The sequence below is a fragment of the Ochlerotatus camptorhynchus genome, unplaced genomic scaffold, assembly GCF_037179485.1.
Source record: "Ochlerotatus camptorhynchus isolate MF236.1 unplaced genomic scaffold, CSIRO-AGI_Acam_v1.1 ptg000207l, whole genome shotgun sequence".
Classification (NCBI taxonomy): Eukaryota; Metazoa; Arthropoda; class Insecta; order Diptera; family Culicidae; genus Ochlerotatus; species Ochlerotatus camptorhynchus.
The window spans coordinates 1,536,045-1,551,071 of NW_027040697.1; the positions used below are offsets into that span (position 1 = coordinate 1,536,045).

At 38.3% G+C, this 15,027-nt stretch overlaps 3 protein-coding genes across 8 annotated transcripts in view; 1 reads left to right on the top strand and 2 right to left on the bottom strand.

Moving 5' to 3' along the window:
* LOC135703040 (furin-like protease 2) overlaps window positions 1–15,027 on the bottom strand; it is a 1,186,720-nt gene that overhangs the window by 1,127,922 nt on the left and 43,771 nt on the right. The gene's annotated exons all lie outside the window — the stretch shown is intronic.
* LOC135703047 (histone H3-like) lies at window positions 1,057–1,763 on the bottom strand. Its single transcript, XM_065224154.1, has 2 exons — window positions 1,735–1,763; window positions 1,057–1,486 (listed from the first exon to the last, which is right to left on the bottom strand). Exons 1-2 carry the CDS (start codon window positions 1,761–1,763, stop codon window positions 1,057–1,059), a joined length of 459 nt encoding a protein of 152 aa, XP_065080226.1.
* LOC135703048 (histone H4-like) lies at window positions 3,034–3,345 on the top strand. The gene has a single exon (XM_065224155.1). The coding sequence runs from the start codon at window positions 3,034–3,036 to the stop codon at window positions 3,343–3,345; it is 312 nt and encodes a 103-aa protein (XP_065080227.1).

Below are 15,027 nucleotides of genomic sequence, written 5' to 3' on the forward strand. Positions count from 1 at the left end.
GCATTGTCCAAAAGCATCGAAATAACTAACAAATCCACCAATTACGTACATGCATATGCTGCTTTCCCAGCACAGTCGTCAGAGAGTAGTAAGTAGACGAAACAAGTCGAAGTGGCATTCGCCTTCGATCCTCGGGTGCGTGCAAATAGGGAGGATGGATTTGCGTAATATTTTGCACACTCATCGCCATATTCAGAACCTCACGCTCCCAACGACCACACAAAATGCTCTCCAGAGTTGTAATCTTGTAACCAAACTTGGAAACAGGGGATACACTCAAAAAATATATCACATAGGGGATTAACATTTGAAGTCCCTCCCATTTTGCATATTCTTCATGAGAAATACATTAAAATTCCCTCCCTTTTAACATGTTCTGTAAGAAAATAATATTTAACAAAAATTTCTAGGAAAAAACTGAACGATTTCTTTTGACTTTTTTTTACCATAATATGCATCCAAAGCGTTCTATCCACTTTTCCAAATTTCTAACGTACTATCAATGGAACAGTGCCATCAATTAGAAAAAATAGCCTTAACTTAATGGTGAAAACTATTTTTGTAGTTCTTTAAAAATTCTACTCTAACTCTTTTCTTAAATGAACTTGGTGGCCCTGAAAAGGGCCGTTTTGTTGCTTGGTTGTTGGTGATAATCCATGGCCGTGACTGTCTGCGCTTGGCGTGTTCAGTGACGGCATCCAAGTACCATAATTTGTATTGGTACTTGGATGCCGTCCAAGTATCATATTTATTGTCATTATTGTCAAATGTTTTGAGTGTACATTGCTCGATTTAAACCGCGTTTGACGGTTCGATTGGAACATTTAAAATTTTGGCTTCAGTCTTCGCGTCTCTTATTAAACACCGTCTCTGGCTCGACCCATGTAACGTACCGTGTATGGTGAGCAGTGCCAGTACGCGATGATTTGCTAACTCGACTCATGGGATGTATGGGACCAGGCTGTATGTTTGTTTTCAAAATCTCGAAACCAACGTCAGAAATCGAACGCATGAACAAATTGAACGTACATTTTTGTAAGATTTTCGATGGGGAAATTAAGCGCGTTCACCATGGATACGACGAGCCAGCTGGATGTCCTTTGGCATGATTGTGACACGCTTGGCGTGGATTGCACACAGGTTGGTATCTTCGAACAGACCGACCAGATAAGCCTCGCTAGCTTCCTGTAGAGCCATAACAGCTGAGCTCTGGAAGCGCAGATCGGTCTTGAAGTCCTGGGCCATTTCACGGACCAGACGCTGGAAAGGCAACTTGCGGATCAGCAGTTCGGTTGATTTCTGATAACGACGGATCTCACGCAGGCCGACGGTGCCTGGCCGGTAGCGATGAGGTTTCTTTACTCCTCCGGTGGCTGGAGCGCTTTTGCAAGCGGCCTTCGTTGTCAACTGCTTCCGAGGAGCCTTACCTCCAGTGGACTTGCGAGCGGTCTGCTTAGGTACGATGTGGATTCGATGAAAGCGTTTGCTGTGTTCAACCAATTAGAAGCGATGAAAGAACAAGTATACAACAGTACAACAGTATACAATTTAACCCTACTCGAGCTGAAATTTTGAATTTTTGTTCACGCATACCAATCCGCAAACCCGGTAAGGATCCATCACTACCTTCCAGCTACAGACCAATCAGCCTCCTTTCAGCGCTGAGCAAATTGTTCGAGAAACTAATTCTCAATCGTTTACTCAAGTTTGTCGAGGAGAACAACATTCTCCTACCTGAACAGTTTAGGTTTAGGAAGAGGCATTCCACAAATCACCAGCTAGTTCGGGTGATGAATAACATTCGAAGTAACAAAGCTGTATCCAAGTCCACAGCCATGGCATTGTTAGACGTTGAAAAAGCGTTTGACAATGTCTGGCATGACGGACTGGTGTACAAGCTTTGTAACTTCAACTTTCCACCACATCTTGTAAAAATCACCCGAAGGTACCTCCAGCAAAGGTCGTTTAAGGTATCGTTGAATGGTTGCAATTTAAACACCTTTTCCATCCCAGCAGGTGTTCCGCAAGGAAGTCTGTTGGGCCCTTTGCTATACAGCATCTACACTTCCGACATTCCTCCCTTGGGCAACGGTGGCGTGTTCTTCCTGTTCGCAGATGATACCGCTATAACCGTCACGCCTTTGACGTGACGCCTTTGCTGATTATGCCAACATGTGGAAAATCAAAATCAATGCCTCCAAAACCCAATCAATAACGTTCCTTCATCGACAATCTCCAAAACTAAAACCGTCTCCCTCTTGTACTGTAATAATGGATGGCACAAGGGTTGAGTGGTCCACCGAAGTAACATATCTTGGTATGTTATTTGACGAGAAGCTCCTTTTCCGCTCGCACATAGATAGGGCAGTAGTTAAGTGTTCCAATCTAGCTAGGTGCTTGTATCCGCTAATTTGCCGCAGATCTCGTCTCTCTAGCGTGAACAAACTGGCTGTCTACAAACAAATCATTGCGCCTACGATCTTCTACACTGCTCCGGTGTGGGAATCATGTACACAAACGCACAGGAACAAAATACATGTAGCGCAGAACAGGGTATTGAGGATGATCTTAGATCGTCCTTTCGATACCCGCATTTCCGACCTCCACCAAGAGGCTAACATTCCGAAAGTAGATTTTCAAATTAACGAAACTAGGAACAAATTTGTGCAGAAATGCAATACTTCAGAACATGCTTTGATAAGCAATTTGGATATAGTAGGTTAGGTGTATATAGTAGTTGTAGATTAGTTGTAGCTGTAAATAATAGTTTTAAGTAGTCTCCTGTTTCCAATTCAAAACAAACCAATCCCACCAAGGTGGTCATACTCTAACAGGCCTGATAGGACTAGGAACATTAAATAATAATTAAAATTTCAAAATAACTAAAGTTGAAAAGACGCATCTGTGTCACTTGAAAATCCATACATGTAAACCAAACAAATACAAGAAATAAAGATCAATCAATTAAAAAAAAAAATTTTTTGTTCACTTTCGTTTCAACCTTCACCGACGATACATCTACAAATTTAAACAATGAATGGACGTAGCAAGGGAGGTAAAGGACTCGGCAAAGGTGGAGCAAAGCGTCATCGAAAAGTGCTGCGTGATAACATTCAAGGCATCACTAAACCTGCCATCCGTCATCTAGCTCATCGTGGTGGAGTCAAGCGAATTTCCGGGCTTATTTACGAGGAAACCAGAGGCGTGTTGAAGGCGTTTTTGGAGAACATTATTCGAGACGCTGTTACTTACACAGAACACGCCAAGAGGAAGACCGTCACCGCAATGGATGTCGTTTACGCCCTGAAGCGACAGGGACGCACTCTGTACGGTTTCGGAGGATAAATTAGCATCATCGACTCAGACAAAAAACCGGCCCTTTGCTGGGCCACCAAATTAATTAAAAAGGTGTTTTTGATTAACTTTCTTGTCGGGATTTGAAAGGTGGTAGGGATGTGATCAAATGATGATTATTTTTCAGTTTAAGGTTGTTAGATTTAACCTAAGTTGGTCGTTACTGGTATGAGACTAATCCAGTACCGACAAACATTTGCATTCATTTGTTGTGTTGGGGTAGTTCCATGTAAGTAGTGCGTTTACAGTGATATTCCAATCGAAATACAAAAGAATCAACAAAAACCGCTTGAGTTGTACGCGTCTTGGTTAATTTGAGGACAATCATAGTCATACTAAAGAGAATAAACAGATAGAACCCCGCTAAAATTCCTATTCCTACACAAAACACAAGCTCCTGCTGCAGTTAACAAAAATATTTATTATATCATACAACGTAGTCCTACGTCATCATTGCCCCTTGTAGTTTTTATTTGTACATTTTAAAACAGTTTTTTATGAAGAATCGAAAAAAAAACTTTTATTTGTAACAGTTGACGAGAGTTATTTCCTATCGATTGGTGTATTTGGATTCTAATTTCATCTATAAATGACAAAGTTATAAGCGTTCAAAACCTTACACCTTTTCGTGACGGTCGCAATTTTAGATTTTCGACTTACTCCCAGTACCTTCCCGTAAGACGTAGTCAACGTCAAAAAAAATCCTACCGTTTGTGGTGGAAAGTAGATTTACCATCATACGTTAAAGTGGGTGGATACATATTTATTGCACGAATAACCTTTGTATATTTCATACAGCTCTTGTGTCAATGCTGATCAAGCCCAAAAATTAATTTATTTTCCTTTCTGTCCACTTTAACGCCATAAAAAAAAATACCGCACTTACACACAGGAGATGGACACTTTGGCCTAGCAAAAGCCCCGTATGTCTATCCTTCCTTCGTAAACAAACGGTACACGTGAAAATAAAAACAACCATCGAAACGAACGCAAAACGCCATGCTAACAATCAAACTGGCACGTCCAACCGCCAACGGATGCCACATTTCAACGTCCACTGGCACCGTGCTGTCGATAGTGCGCAGCAAATAAAGCTAAATTTGTTAAACATTTCTGCAAATTCAACCGCTTTTTGACGGAATACCAACCGATGACCTGCCCGCTGAATTGAATTGAAAAAAAAAACAGAATCTAAAAAATACACATTTAGCACGTACCGAGCGCCAAACATGCATTCGGACTGCACACCAGCCCAGCAGCGCCAAAGGTGTAATATACGACGATCAGAGTCGGTCATCGCAAGTTACTGCCGCTATATATAAAGGGGGGGAGGGGGCTTTGTTTGCCTGCAACCGGACATCACAACTTGGAACTACAGTATAGCTGCAGCAGCGGCAGTCGCCGTCGTCGTCATTGTCGTCGAGAGATGTATAGTCGAGCAAAAACGATAAAAGCATATTGAATTACTACAACAACACTGCGCCCCACTGCTGCTGCATTTATTTGCCCATGAATGCGGCGTGCACTAGGTAGTCTACGTTGTCGCTCAAGTCTCACGTGATCAGAAAGTTTCAAACCATATATCAGCGCAGTAGTTACTGATGCTGGGTGAAAAAAAAAATTCGAATATTCCGCAATCCCAACGAGAGAGGTACGAACTTGGAGAGTCTACCCAAGTAACCATAGGCACCTTATTTCGCCTTTTTTGGCTATATACGGGCCTCATCAGAACTTACAAACACTGCACAGTGGGGATTTTGGTAGCAAAAAGGCTTGAAATTGTCTGCCGCTCAAACCACACATTGTAACATTTGACTTCCTTCGGGAAAAAGGTCAAGAATTTTATTTTGCATATTGTGCATGTGTGGAGTGTATTTTGCCCCAAAATCCCGTATTTTCTGTAGTTCTGTCCCATTATGATACTTCACTGATTAAAATAGTCAGTAACTTTTATCAGAAATAGCCTATTTGTCTTCTAGTAGTCAGCTTGTGCCTTTTAAAAACTATTGATAACATTTATAGGAGAGCATGGGGTCAAATAAGCCAGATTTTGTACTAAAATATAAAAGTTTTCCGAATTTAAGCTCAATATTAAAAAATAAAAAAGAGATGCTCAGAAAGTGGATTCCAACAGTCTTAAGGACAAAACTGATTCAAATGCATGTTTTGAGCGTATTTTTGGTACCGGTATCTCATATCAAAAAAATTAACTAATTTTGAAAGATTTCTGATGACTGAACAGTTTTTGCCGCTGAGATGCTAACACGAGATTTAGGTTTTCTTGCGGTAAAAAGAAATCTAAGCATCAAATTTACTTGTTTTCATACTGTGTACGGACAAATAAATACATTTTTAGCACCTGATTTACCCCAAAATCCTTTATAAATTGAAAGCATTTAAACTGGTTTCTGGGCTTAAATAGACAATAACTTTCTTTGGAAATTTCCAAATATACCATTTAGAAGCCAGTAAGTGAGCTTAGATTAACTATTGAAAACATTTATAGGAGAATGTGGGGTTAAATAAGCCATGTGTCAAATATGTGTCAAGTTTGCTCATGTTGAATGACATGTTAAAAAATAAATATGTACGCTGTACAAATTTGACGGAGCACGCTATGTCTGAAGGCACTTTTTTTGCAACATTCATGTACCTCAGTTTTATCTTCACAGGAAGTTAGTATTGATCCTAACAATCAAATCTGCGAAGATTTTAAAATATTTCATCTTGGGCAACCGAACAAAATTTTTGAAGATCCGTAAAAAAATGTACCAAAGGGCCTTTAACCCTCCGTTACTCGCGCTGTTGTACTTTGTACAACACACATCAGTTTTCCATTGCCATTTTGTTGCTGAGTTACCAATCGACCTGAAACCAACGAGTATTCATCGAAAAACTTGTTTTGATCTAAACAAGCTAAACTTTGATTACAGTAAACACCTAAAAAATGCGGATAATAGGGAAAATATAAATGGAAACCGCGAAAACTGTGAGCATACTAAGTGGAATTTGACTAAATTGATTACAACATGGAATATATCAAGATTTTGACAAGATAGAAAGTTACTGTCTTTGCCAAAGTTGTTCAGGAGATCATAGCCTTGTCGCTGGCGGACAGTTGTTCAGAATTTTCTAACTACGTAGCGCTAGTATACATGTGAAATTCTCGCATGTGATATATCTCGAGATCCTGACCAGATAAAAAGTTACTGTCTTTCACAAAGTTTTTCAGGAGATCAAAGCCTATTGCTTGGTGCTCAATAGTTCAGAATTTGCTCACTACGCGACGCTAGTATACACGTGAAATTCTCATATAAAATATCTCGAGTTCCCAACCAGATAGAAAGGTACTGTCTTCGGCATAGTTGTTCAGGATGTCAAGGCTTTTTCGCAGGTGGACAGTTGTTCAGAGTTTTCTCACTTTGCGGCACTACTATAGATGTGAAACTCTTGCATATAAAATATCTCTAGATCCTGACCAGATAGAAAGTAAATGTATTCGGCAAAGTTTTTCAGGAAGTCAAGATCTTTTTGTTGGGTGACAATAGTTTAGAATTTTCTCACTATGTTGCTGTCTTCGGCAAAGTTGTTTAGGGGGTCAAGACTTTTTGGCTGGTAAACAGTAGTTAATAATTTTCTCACCACGTGGCGTTAGTATACATGTACACTTCTCGCATATGCTATATCTCGAGATCCTGATCAGATAGAAAGTTGTTCAGGAGGTCAAGGTCTTTTGGCTGGTGGACAGTAGTACAGAATTTTCTCACTTCATGATGCTAGTATACATGTGAAATTCTCGCATATAAAATATCTCACGTTCTTGACTAGATAGAAAGTTACTGTCTTGAACAAAGTTGTTCAGGAGTTTAAAGCCTAGAGTTTATGAGAAAATTCTAAACTATTGTTCACCAGCCAAAAGACTTTGACCTCCTGAATAACTTTGTTGTAGACAGTAACTTTCTATTTGATTAGGATCGCGAGATATAGCATATGCGAGAAATGTACATCTATGCCACGTGGTGAGAAAATTCTTATTCTTTATCTCGTCAGGATCTAGTGATGTATCACATGCGAGAACTTAACATGTATACGAGCACTACCTAGTGAGAAGATTTTGAACTACTGTTAATCAGCAAAAAAGCTATGATCTCCTGAACAGCTTTGCCTAAGGCAGTAACTTTCTATCTGGTCAGGATCTCGAGATATTTTATATGAAAATTTCACGTTTATACTAGCGCCGTGTAGTGAGAAAATTCTGAAATACTGTCCACCAGTCAAAACTACTTGACACCCTGAACAAGTTTGCCGAAGACAGTAACTTCTATCTGCTCAGGATCTCGAGCATACTAGCGCCACGTAGTGAGAATTTTCTGAACTACTCCACCTACGAAAAGATCTGGACTTCCTGAAAAACTTTGCCGAAAACAGTAACTTTTTATATGGTAAGGATCTAGAAATATTTTATATATGCGAGAATTTTACATGTATACTAGTGCCGCAATGTGAGAAAACGCTGAACTACTGTCCACCAACGAAAAGGCCTTAACCTTCTGAACAACTTTGTCGACGACAGTAATTTTCTATCTGGTCATGATCTCGAGATATATCACATGCGATAATTTCACATGTATTCTAGCGCTACATAGTGAGAACATTCTGAACTACTCTCCACCAGCGAAAATATTATGATATCTAGAACAACTTTGCCCAAGACAGTAATTTTCAATTTGGTCAGGATCTTGAGATTTTCCATGTTGGAACCAATTAAGTCAAATCCCACGTAGTACGGACACCGTTTACGCGGTTTCCATTCACATCTTCTCTATTATCCGCATTTTTGTGGGTTAACTGTGATAAAATTTTAGCTTGTTTAGTTAAAAACAAGTTTTTTAATGAATACCCGTTGGTTTCATATCGATTGGTGGCTTGGCTGCAAAATGGCAATGGAAAGCTCACACTGTTGTACAAAGTACGACGCGCGAGTACTCGTGTTATAAAAGTTGGCGCGAGTAAACGGAGGGTTAAAGGGGGGTTTCGTGAGAATTGGTCTTTTGGTGGCTTCATACTTGAAAATTTATATCAACTTTCTTATCTTATTTTGTAGTTAAATTCATTTATTCATCATTTCAGTAAAAACAGTAGTTCATCAGTAAAGTGATTCAGTAAAAACAAAGAGAATTGCAAATTTGATCATAAATCAATCCTTATTGACTATTTTATCAATAATATTTCCCCTGATTTCACGAAGTAAAAACTGCCGTTCCAACGGCAATTGGTTTTCCTCAGCCCATGTGATGATAGTGTCAATACTGTTCAGTGCTGATTGATCTGGAACTGGTTCGTACTCCTCATCTTGGTTGTCATCTGCTGTAGAAATGTTTGCAGTTTCATCCAGAGTGGTGTTCGTCACACTTTCTCCTTCAAAAAAATGTGAATCATGGTTAAGAACAGCATTGACTATGTCAGCATCAGACATGACATCGAATTCCGCATTCTCGTTTTCATTTTCGCCTGCAGCGGCTTTATCAGCAACCATCAGTTGAATTGTTACACTATCATCCCTAGAGCACCGGAACTAATATTTGCAATGTTAACATTTCAAAAATATTAATGGAAAATGGTCGAAATTGATCGAGTGCGTCAAGTTAGGAACCGCGTCAAATATTGTGCCTTCACGGTAGCCGTGATTTTTAGCCAAGCTCAACTTTGTCTCTACACACTCTTGAGGGTCGCGAGACTACGATTTTTCTCAAGCTGAGGGGTCCCAAGGCGTGGTTGCCTACACGTTCGCTTCTCAAGCGGATGGTCCATGGGTTCAATTCCATTGATCTTCTTATCGAATTTTGATGTATTTTAATGTGCCTCATGATAGGTTATTATCCAAGTCCGATTCTGGTCACTTTCCCGGGGCACCTGGAACTTGGCCGGAAGTGGCCAATATGGTCCAACGTACTTAATTTTTTCCACCATTAATTGATCTGGTTATCGAATTTTGATATAATCTGATGTGTCGCATGATAGGTTATTATTCAAGTCTGGTTCTGGCCACTTTTCCGGAGGCACCCGGAACTTGCCCGGAAGTGGCCAATATTGTCCAAGGTACTTAATTTTTGCCACCAGTGATCTTGATATCAAATTTTGATTTAATTTGATGTGTCGCTTAATGGGTTTTGTTCCTTTCAAGACAAATTTAGTCTCATGGCCCATAAACGCCGGAACTTGATCCGGCCATATCTACAAAACCAGTGGTCTGATTCCATAATCCTTCAATAACGTTCAATGGGACCACTAAAAACATTAAATGAGACCACATAAGACCAAAAAAAATATATTTTTTTGATGGCTCGATTATCCGGAGTGAAATTTTTTCAAGACTCCGGATAATCGAGTCCGCCCTGTATTTTGAACGAAAATTAAATGCACTATTTTTTTAGTTTTGTGACCGAACTTCAGTATTTTGATTTGGGGTTACTTTGATAATGCTCGATGAATGTAGAAAAAAAATGAGTGAAACTCAAACAATTTAGTTCTTTAAACATGAAACTTTGAATGAGAATATAATCAGGAAACTTCATCAGCAATAAGAATGCAATATTGAATTTGTGATGACTGTATCGGAAATTCATTTCATAAGTGATGGTTTGAGTGCTTTTTTAAAAAGGCGAGAAACACGAAAATGGTTTATTAATATGTTTGTAAAATATGTAACACATACTATTTAAAAAACTAGACTATACGGAAAGACCCTAAGCTACAATATGGAACCAATGTTTCTTATTTGGAAAAAGCACAGCGTGTAAATTTATTCTTTATATTTGACCATCAAAGTTACCCGCATTATCAAAGATACCCCGTTTTACGGTACTTGTAATGATGCTATATAATGATATTAAAAAATTGGGATTTTATATTTGAAAACATTGATTGTATTCGTTTATTATGGTTTTCATGGTTTGTAGATAGAGGGTGCAATGTGTTTTTATATTTTTCCTTAAAAATTTGGGCTTTTTTACACAACATATCGAAAAATCAGCGATGTGTTGTTTTTCATTAGCTGATGATTAAAATTTCATCCTTCAACAACTGCACGATTATCAGGCAATGGCGTTTATCAAGCACCTACAATGGCGACCAGCGAATCCAAATTGCGTATGCTGAGTCGCATTTGCGGCAGCCGCCATATTGCGTTATTGGGACCATTCTTGGCCGCGTTGCTGATTTGAGGCCGGGCTGGATAGTTTGACGGCCGGTATGTCTTATAAATTTAGCCAATTTTAGCGTCTGTAATATAACAAAAGTATAGTTTAAAGTCATGTAAAATATAAAGTTATAAAGATAACTGTTACATACTGACCTTATTAACACTCAGATTAAGATCTTTCTTAAAGCTGAGTAAATCTTCGTGAGAAATCTTAGATTTTTTTCCTGACTGTTTCAAATTTAAACGCATTGGTCTTCCTGCGACGTTTGAAAAACTAACCTAGACTAGTTTTTTGCCTGCTAACTATCTAATGCTTTTGGCAACAAAGTGATGCTTACTTTCATCTGCCAATTTGGAGAGATTCTAAAGTCTGAATTCTGAAACCTGCGTCCGACATAATTTGAAATTTTTTATGAATTTTGTTTTGTTTTTCTGTGGTGTTTTTTTCTTACAAACATCTACACACCCGCACAACTTTGACTGTCGAGTTTGTTCTTCTGGATATTTATGAAGCTCAATTTTCATAAACTGCTCCTTTTTTATACCGGTAAACGGCAATGTAACATGCGTGAGCCGTACTCACGATTTTTTTTTAGGTGGCAAACTCTCATTTATATTATATATTGTACCTGTTTTCTAAGACATGGAGTGGTAGTTGTTCCACCAACGACCCGATGAGACAACTTATATTATACATTCAAATTCAAATCCCTGTTCATATGTTTGTTCTTGATTTCGTTGAACTTAGATGAAATTCCTCTAACTTTCATGATGTTCTTTGATGTTCTTGTTTTTTTTTTCTTGAAATTCTCAGACGTTTTTTAAAATTCATAGTACTTTCCTAATGTTATTAAATTTTCCTGTGGTTCACAGACCATCCTAAAGGTTGCAAAAATTTCCTCACGTTTAAAGAACTGTTTGCAGAACATAATTGAAATTCATATAATGTTGCTATAGTTCATAGAACTCTCTTGAAGTTCGTAGAACTTACCAGGAGGGCATTGAACTCCCCTGAAGCTCACAAAATGTCCCTGAAGTTGGCAGATCTGGAGAGCGAAGCACACCTTTAAAGTTTGAAGAATTTTCCTGAAGTCTTTCCTGAAGTTCAATGAACTTCTCTGAAAGTTGTTGAATTTCTCTGCTTCTTTGGAGGAACTTATTTATAGTTTGCCGAACTTTCCTAAAATTCACTACAGTTCCCTATAGTTCGCAGATTTTCCTAGAAAGTCGCTGAACCTTCCTAATTGTTTTCTTATTCAAAATATGGGAATTGCAATGAAGCTCTAGCAATTCTGTAGTAATTCAAGGTTAGGACTACCTAAACTCACTGGGCAAGAGTAACTAACCTCATGTGAGTTTCATTCCTGTATTATCGGTTAGACAAATTTCAAACCAATTCGTCATGGTTGCCAGAATCTATTTTCGATCTCGCCATTGAGTCAAACATATCTATTTTTTATAAATCCAAGCAAATTGTCCACCCCTCAGGATATTTTGGTGGCAAATGCCACCCTCACCACCTGCTGAGTACGGGACACAAAACTTTCGGATACCTACAATCTCCTTTATTGAACTCCATGGAGTAAAAATCTTTCAACCATCGTCGGCTAAAGTGGCTTGATTTTTTTTTACAGCGAACTCTTTATTTTCTTCATGAAGTTTTTTTTTTTGAATTTTTCCAGATTTGCACGATACCTCAAATAAAAACAAAAACATTCGAAACAGGACGAAAATCAATGCCTACTATGATTACGTGGCTGCCTCAGACTGTCCTGCTCGTTTCTTTCTCTTTTACTCTTATGAGGGAAGAGAAATTAATTAAGAAGTTGTTCTAACAACAATTATTAATTGATTTTGGTCAAAGTCGACATAATCAATACGGATCTTACTTGAGAGTCAAAGAGAACTCTTTAATTCCATTTAGATTAATTCAATCATCATTTGAATCTTGTTTAACTGCATTTGTTCAATTCGTAATAGTTTTGTATCGTCAATAGTCCATATACGCCTTCATAATCGACTTTGTAAGCTTCAAAACACTTTTTCTCAAAAAACCCAAGATGAAATATTTTAAAACCATCACAGATTTGATTGTTAGGATCAATACTAACATCCTGTCATGGAAAATCTGAGGTACATGAATATTGTAAAAAAAGTGCGGAGTTCATAAGACAACTGGTAAGCTTAGTCGTATATCTTAGTCTATAACTGTTTAGGATTTTTTTTTCAACAGCCTTTCCCTATGAATTTTGTGGCAGTCTGGAGAACGCTGCCATAAAATTTATAAACATATCGGACCGAATTTGGCACGTCAAGTTTCTCCTGAAGCAAACCTAACGGATATAATGAAGACGGCCCTAGCCCGATCAGATCCGAAGATCGCGTGTGAGGTCCATCGAAGGACAAAATAGTCTGATGATGCATTTGAGGCAAAACTGCAACAGTTCATAGTAGAGTCTGTGATGATGGAGTGGCCTACGCAGAAAACTATGGTGATGATGATGACCATTCCGATTGGATCAGTGACAGCGATGATGACGATGATCCAGAGTAACAGAGTACCGCAAAGTCCTAAATAATTATTTTATTGATAATATCACAAATTAGCTTGTAGAAGGTCAAGAGAAGTTGTTTTAAATTTTAATCCGCACTTAGAAAACAGTTCATGTCGGGATTGGTTTGAAGTAGACGAAAAACAATCGCATCAGATCAAATGGTTTTAAATGAACTTTCAACTTACCAGAAGATTTACCCAACAATTCCCAAAAACTTATGTTTCCATTAATATAAAGCATGAAGGCTTTTTTAACACTCCTCCAACCAAGCCTCTAAAAAAGGTGGAACGGCAAACTTGAAATGTTTTAAAAATCATAGATCAGCCATTTTTTTTTGACGAATTTCACGATGCCGCTGAAAATTTACAAACTTCTTCTCCATGTTAATGATTTATTAGCGAGATTTCTAGCCATTGGCTGGTTCATCTCGAATAATCATGAAGTGATTTATATGGTCTGCCAATCAAAGATGGTTATCACTGCTCAGTGACAACATAGTCTAAACATATTGCCAATTTGATAGACTATCGCAAACAATTTACCGAGCATTTTGTACCGCGATCACATTTATTTTTTAATATGCCATTCAACATGAGCAAACTTGCATACTTGACACATGGCTTATTTAACCCCACATTTTCCTATAAATGTTTCCAATTGTTAGTCAAAGCTCACTTACTGGCTTCTAAATGGTATATTTGGACATTTCCAAAGAAAGTTATTGTCTATTTAAGCCCATGAACCAGCTTAAATGCTTTAAATTTATAGAGGATTTTGGGGTAAATCGGGCGCTAAAAATGTATTTATTTGTCTGTACACAGTATGAAAACAAGCACATTTGATGCTTAGATTCCTTATTACCGCAAGAAACCCTAAATCTCGAGTTAGCATTTCAGCGGCGGAAACTGTTCAGTCATCAGAAATCTTTCAAAAAAAGTTAGTTTTTTTTATATGAGATACCGGGGCAAAATACGCTCAAAACATGCATTTGAATCAGTTTTGTCCTTAAGACTGTTGTAATCAGAGTTACTGTACACGTGCATCCATCCCGCGTGATAGAGACACGCATTTAATCAACCTTTGATGTGAATTTCGCTAATAAACACGAGGAGCATTTCTTATAGCAAAACTTGCCATAACAAAATGGGCGGTTCATTTTAGTAAACAAACTAACACTTCTTCTGACTGTGTCACCTCTCTTACTCACCTAGGTCCTACGTGCACGCTAAAAGTGGCTGGTTGGTGAAAAAGAAAACAACGGAGAACTGTTGATTGAGTAGTCCTGTCACATTCTCGTCTTGCTGGTACAGCTGAAATTGTGGTTGCGGTTTTATAGAAGTATTTCAAGTGGAAGATTACGAACCAATTACCGGCGGGGTTATTTGTTACCGATCCATGCGCACGGAATTTTCATCGTTTAAAATTTTGATTTTGCTCCATCAAGTTCAAACAATTTCAAATCAGCTCCTGATCATTCTCACAAAATTTGATCTCATTACGATGCGAACTCATTCTGCACTTGACCCTTTGTAGTTTATGTGGGAATTGAAAGATTGAACGTTAGGATAGTTAGCTATAATAGGACATAATGGGACAAACAGTTCAGGCTATTATGTCATAAGGGCAAGATGCAGTGTTGCTCTGAAAGCAGCCGATCAATTCTACCAGAAGGTTATCAACTTGGAAATTAATTAATAACTAATTTTCTTGACATTCAATTGAAAAGTGGTTTTCAACAAAGTGTAGCTGGGAAAATTTCACGTAAGGGGGGGGGGGGGCTTCGATGGACAACTTTTCTTATAGTAATTCCCTTATAAACTTCAAAGAGCCAGTTCAGAATGAGTTCGCCATCAAATTAGCACAATATTTGGGAGATTGATCAGCCTGATTTGGAACCGATTGAGCTTGGTGGATCAA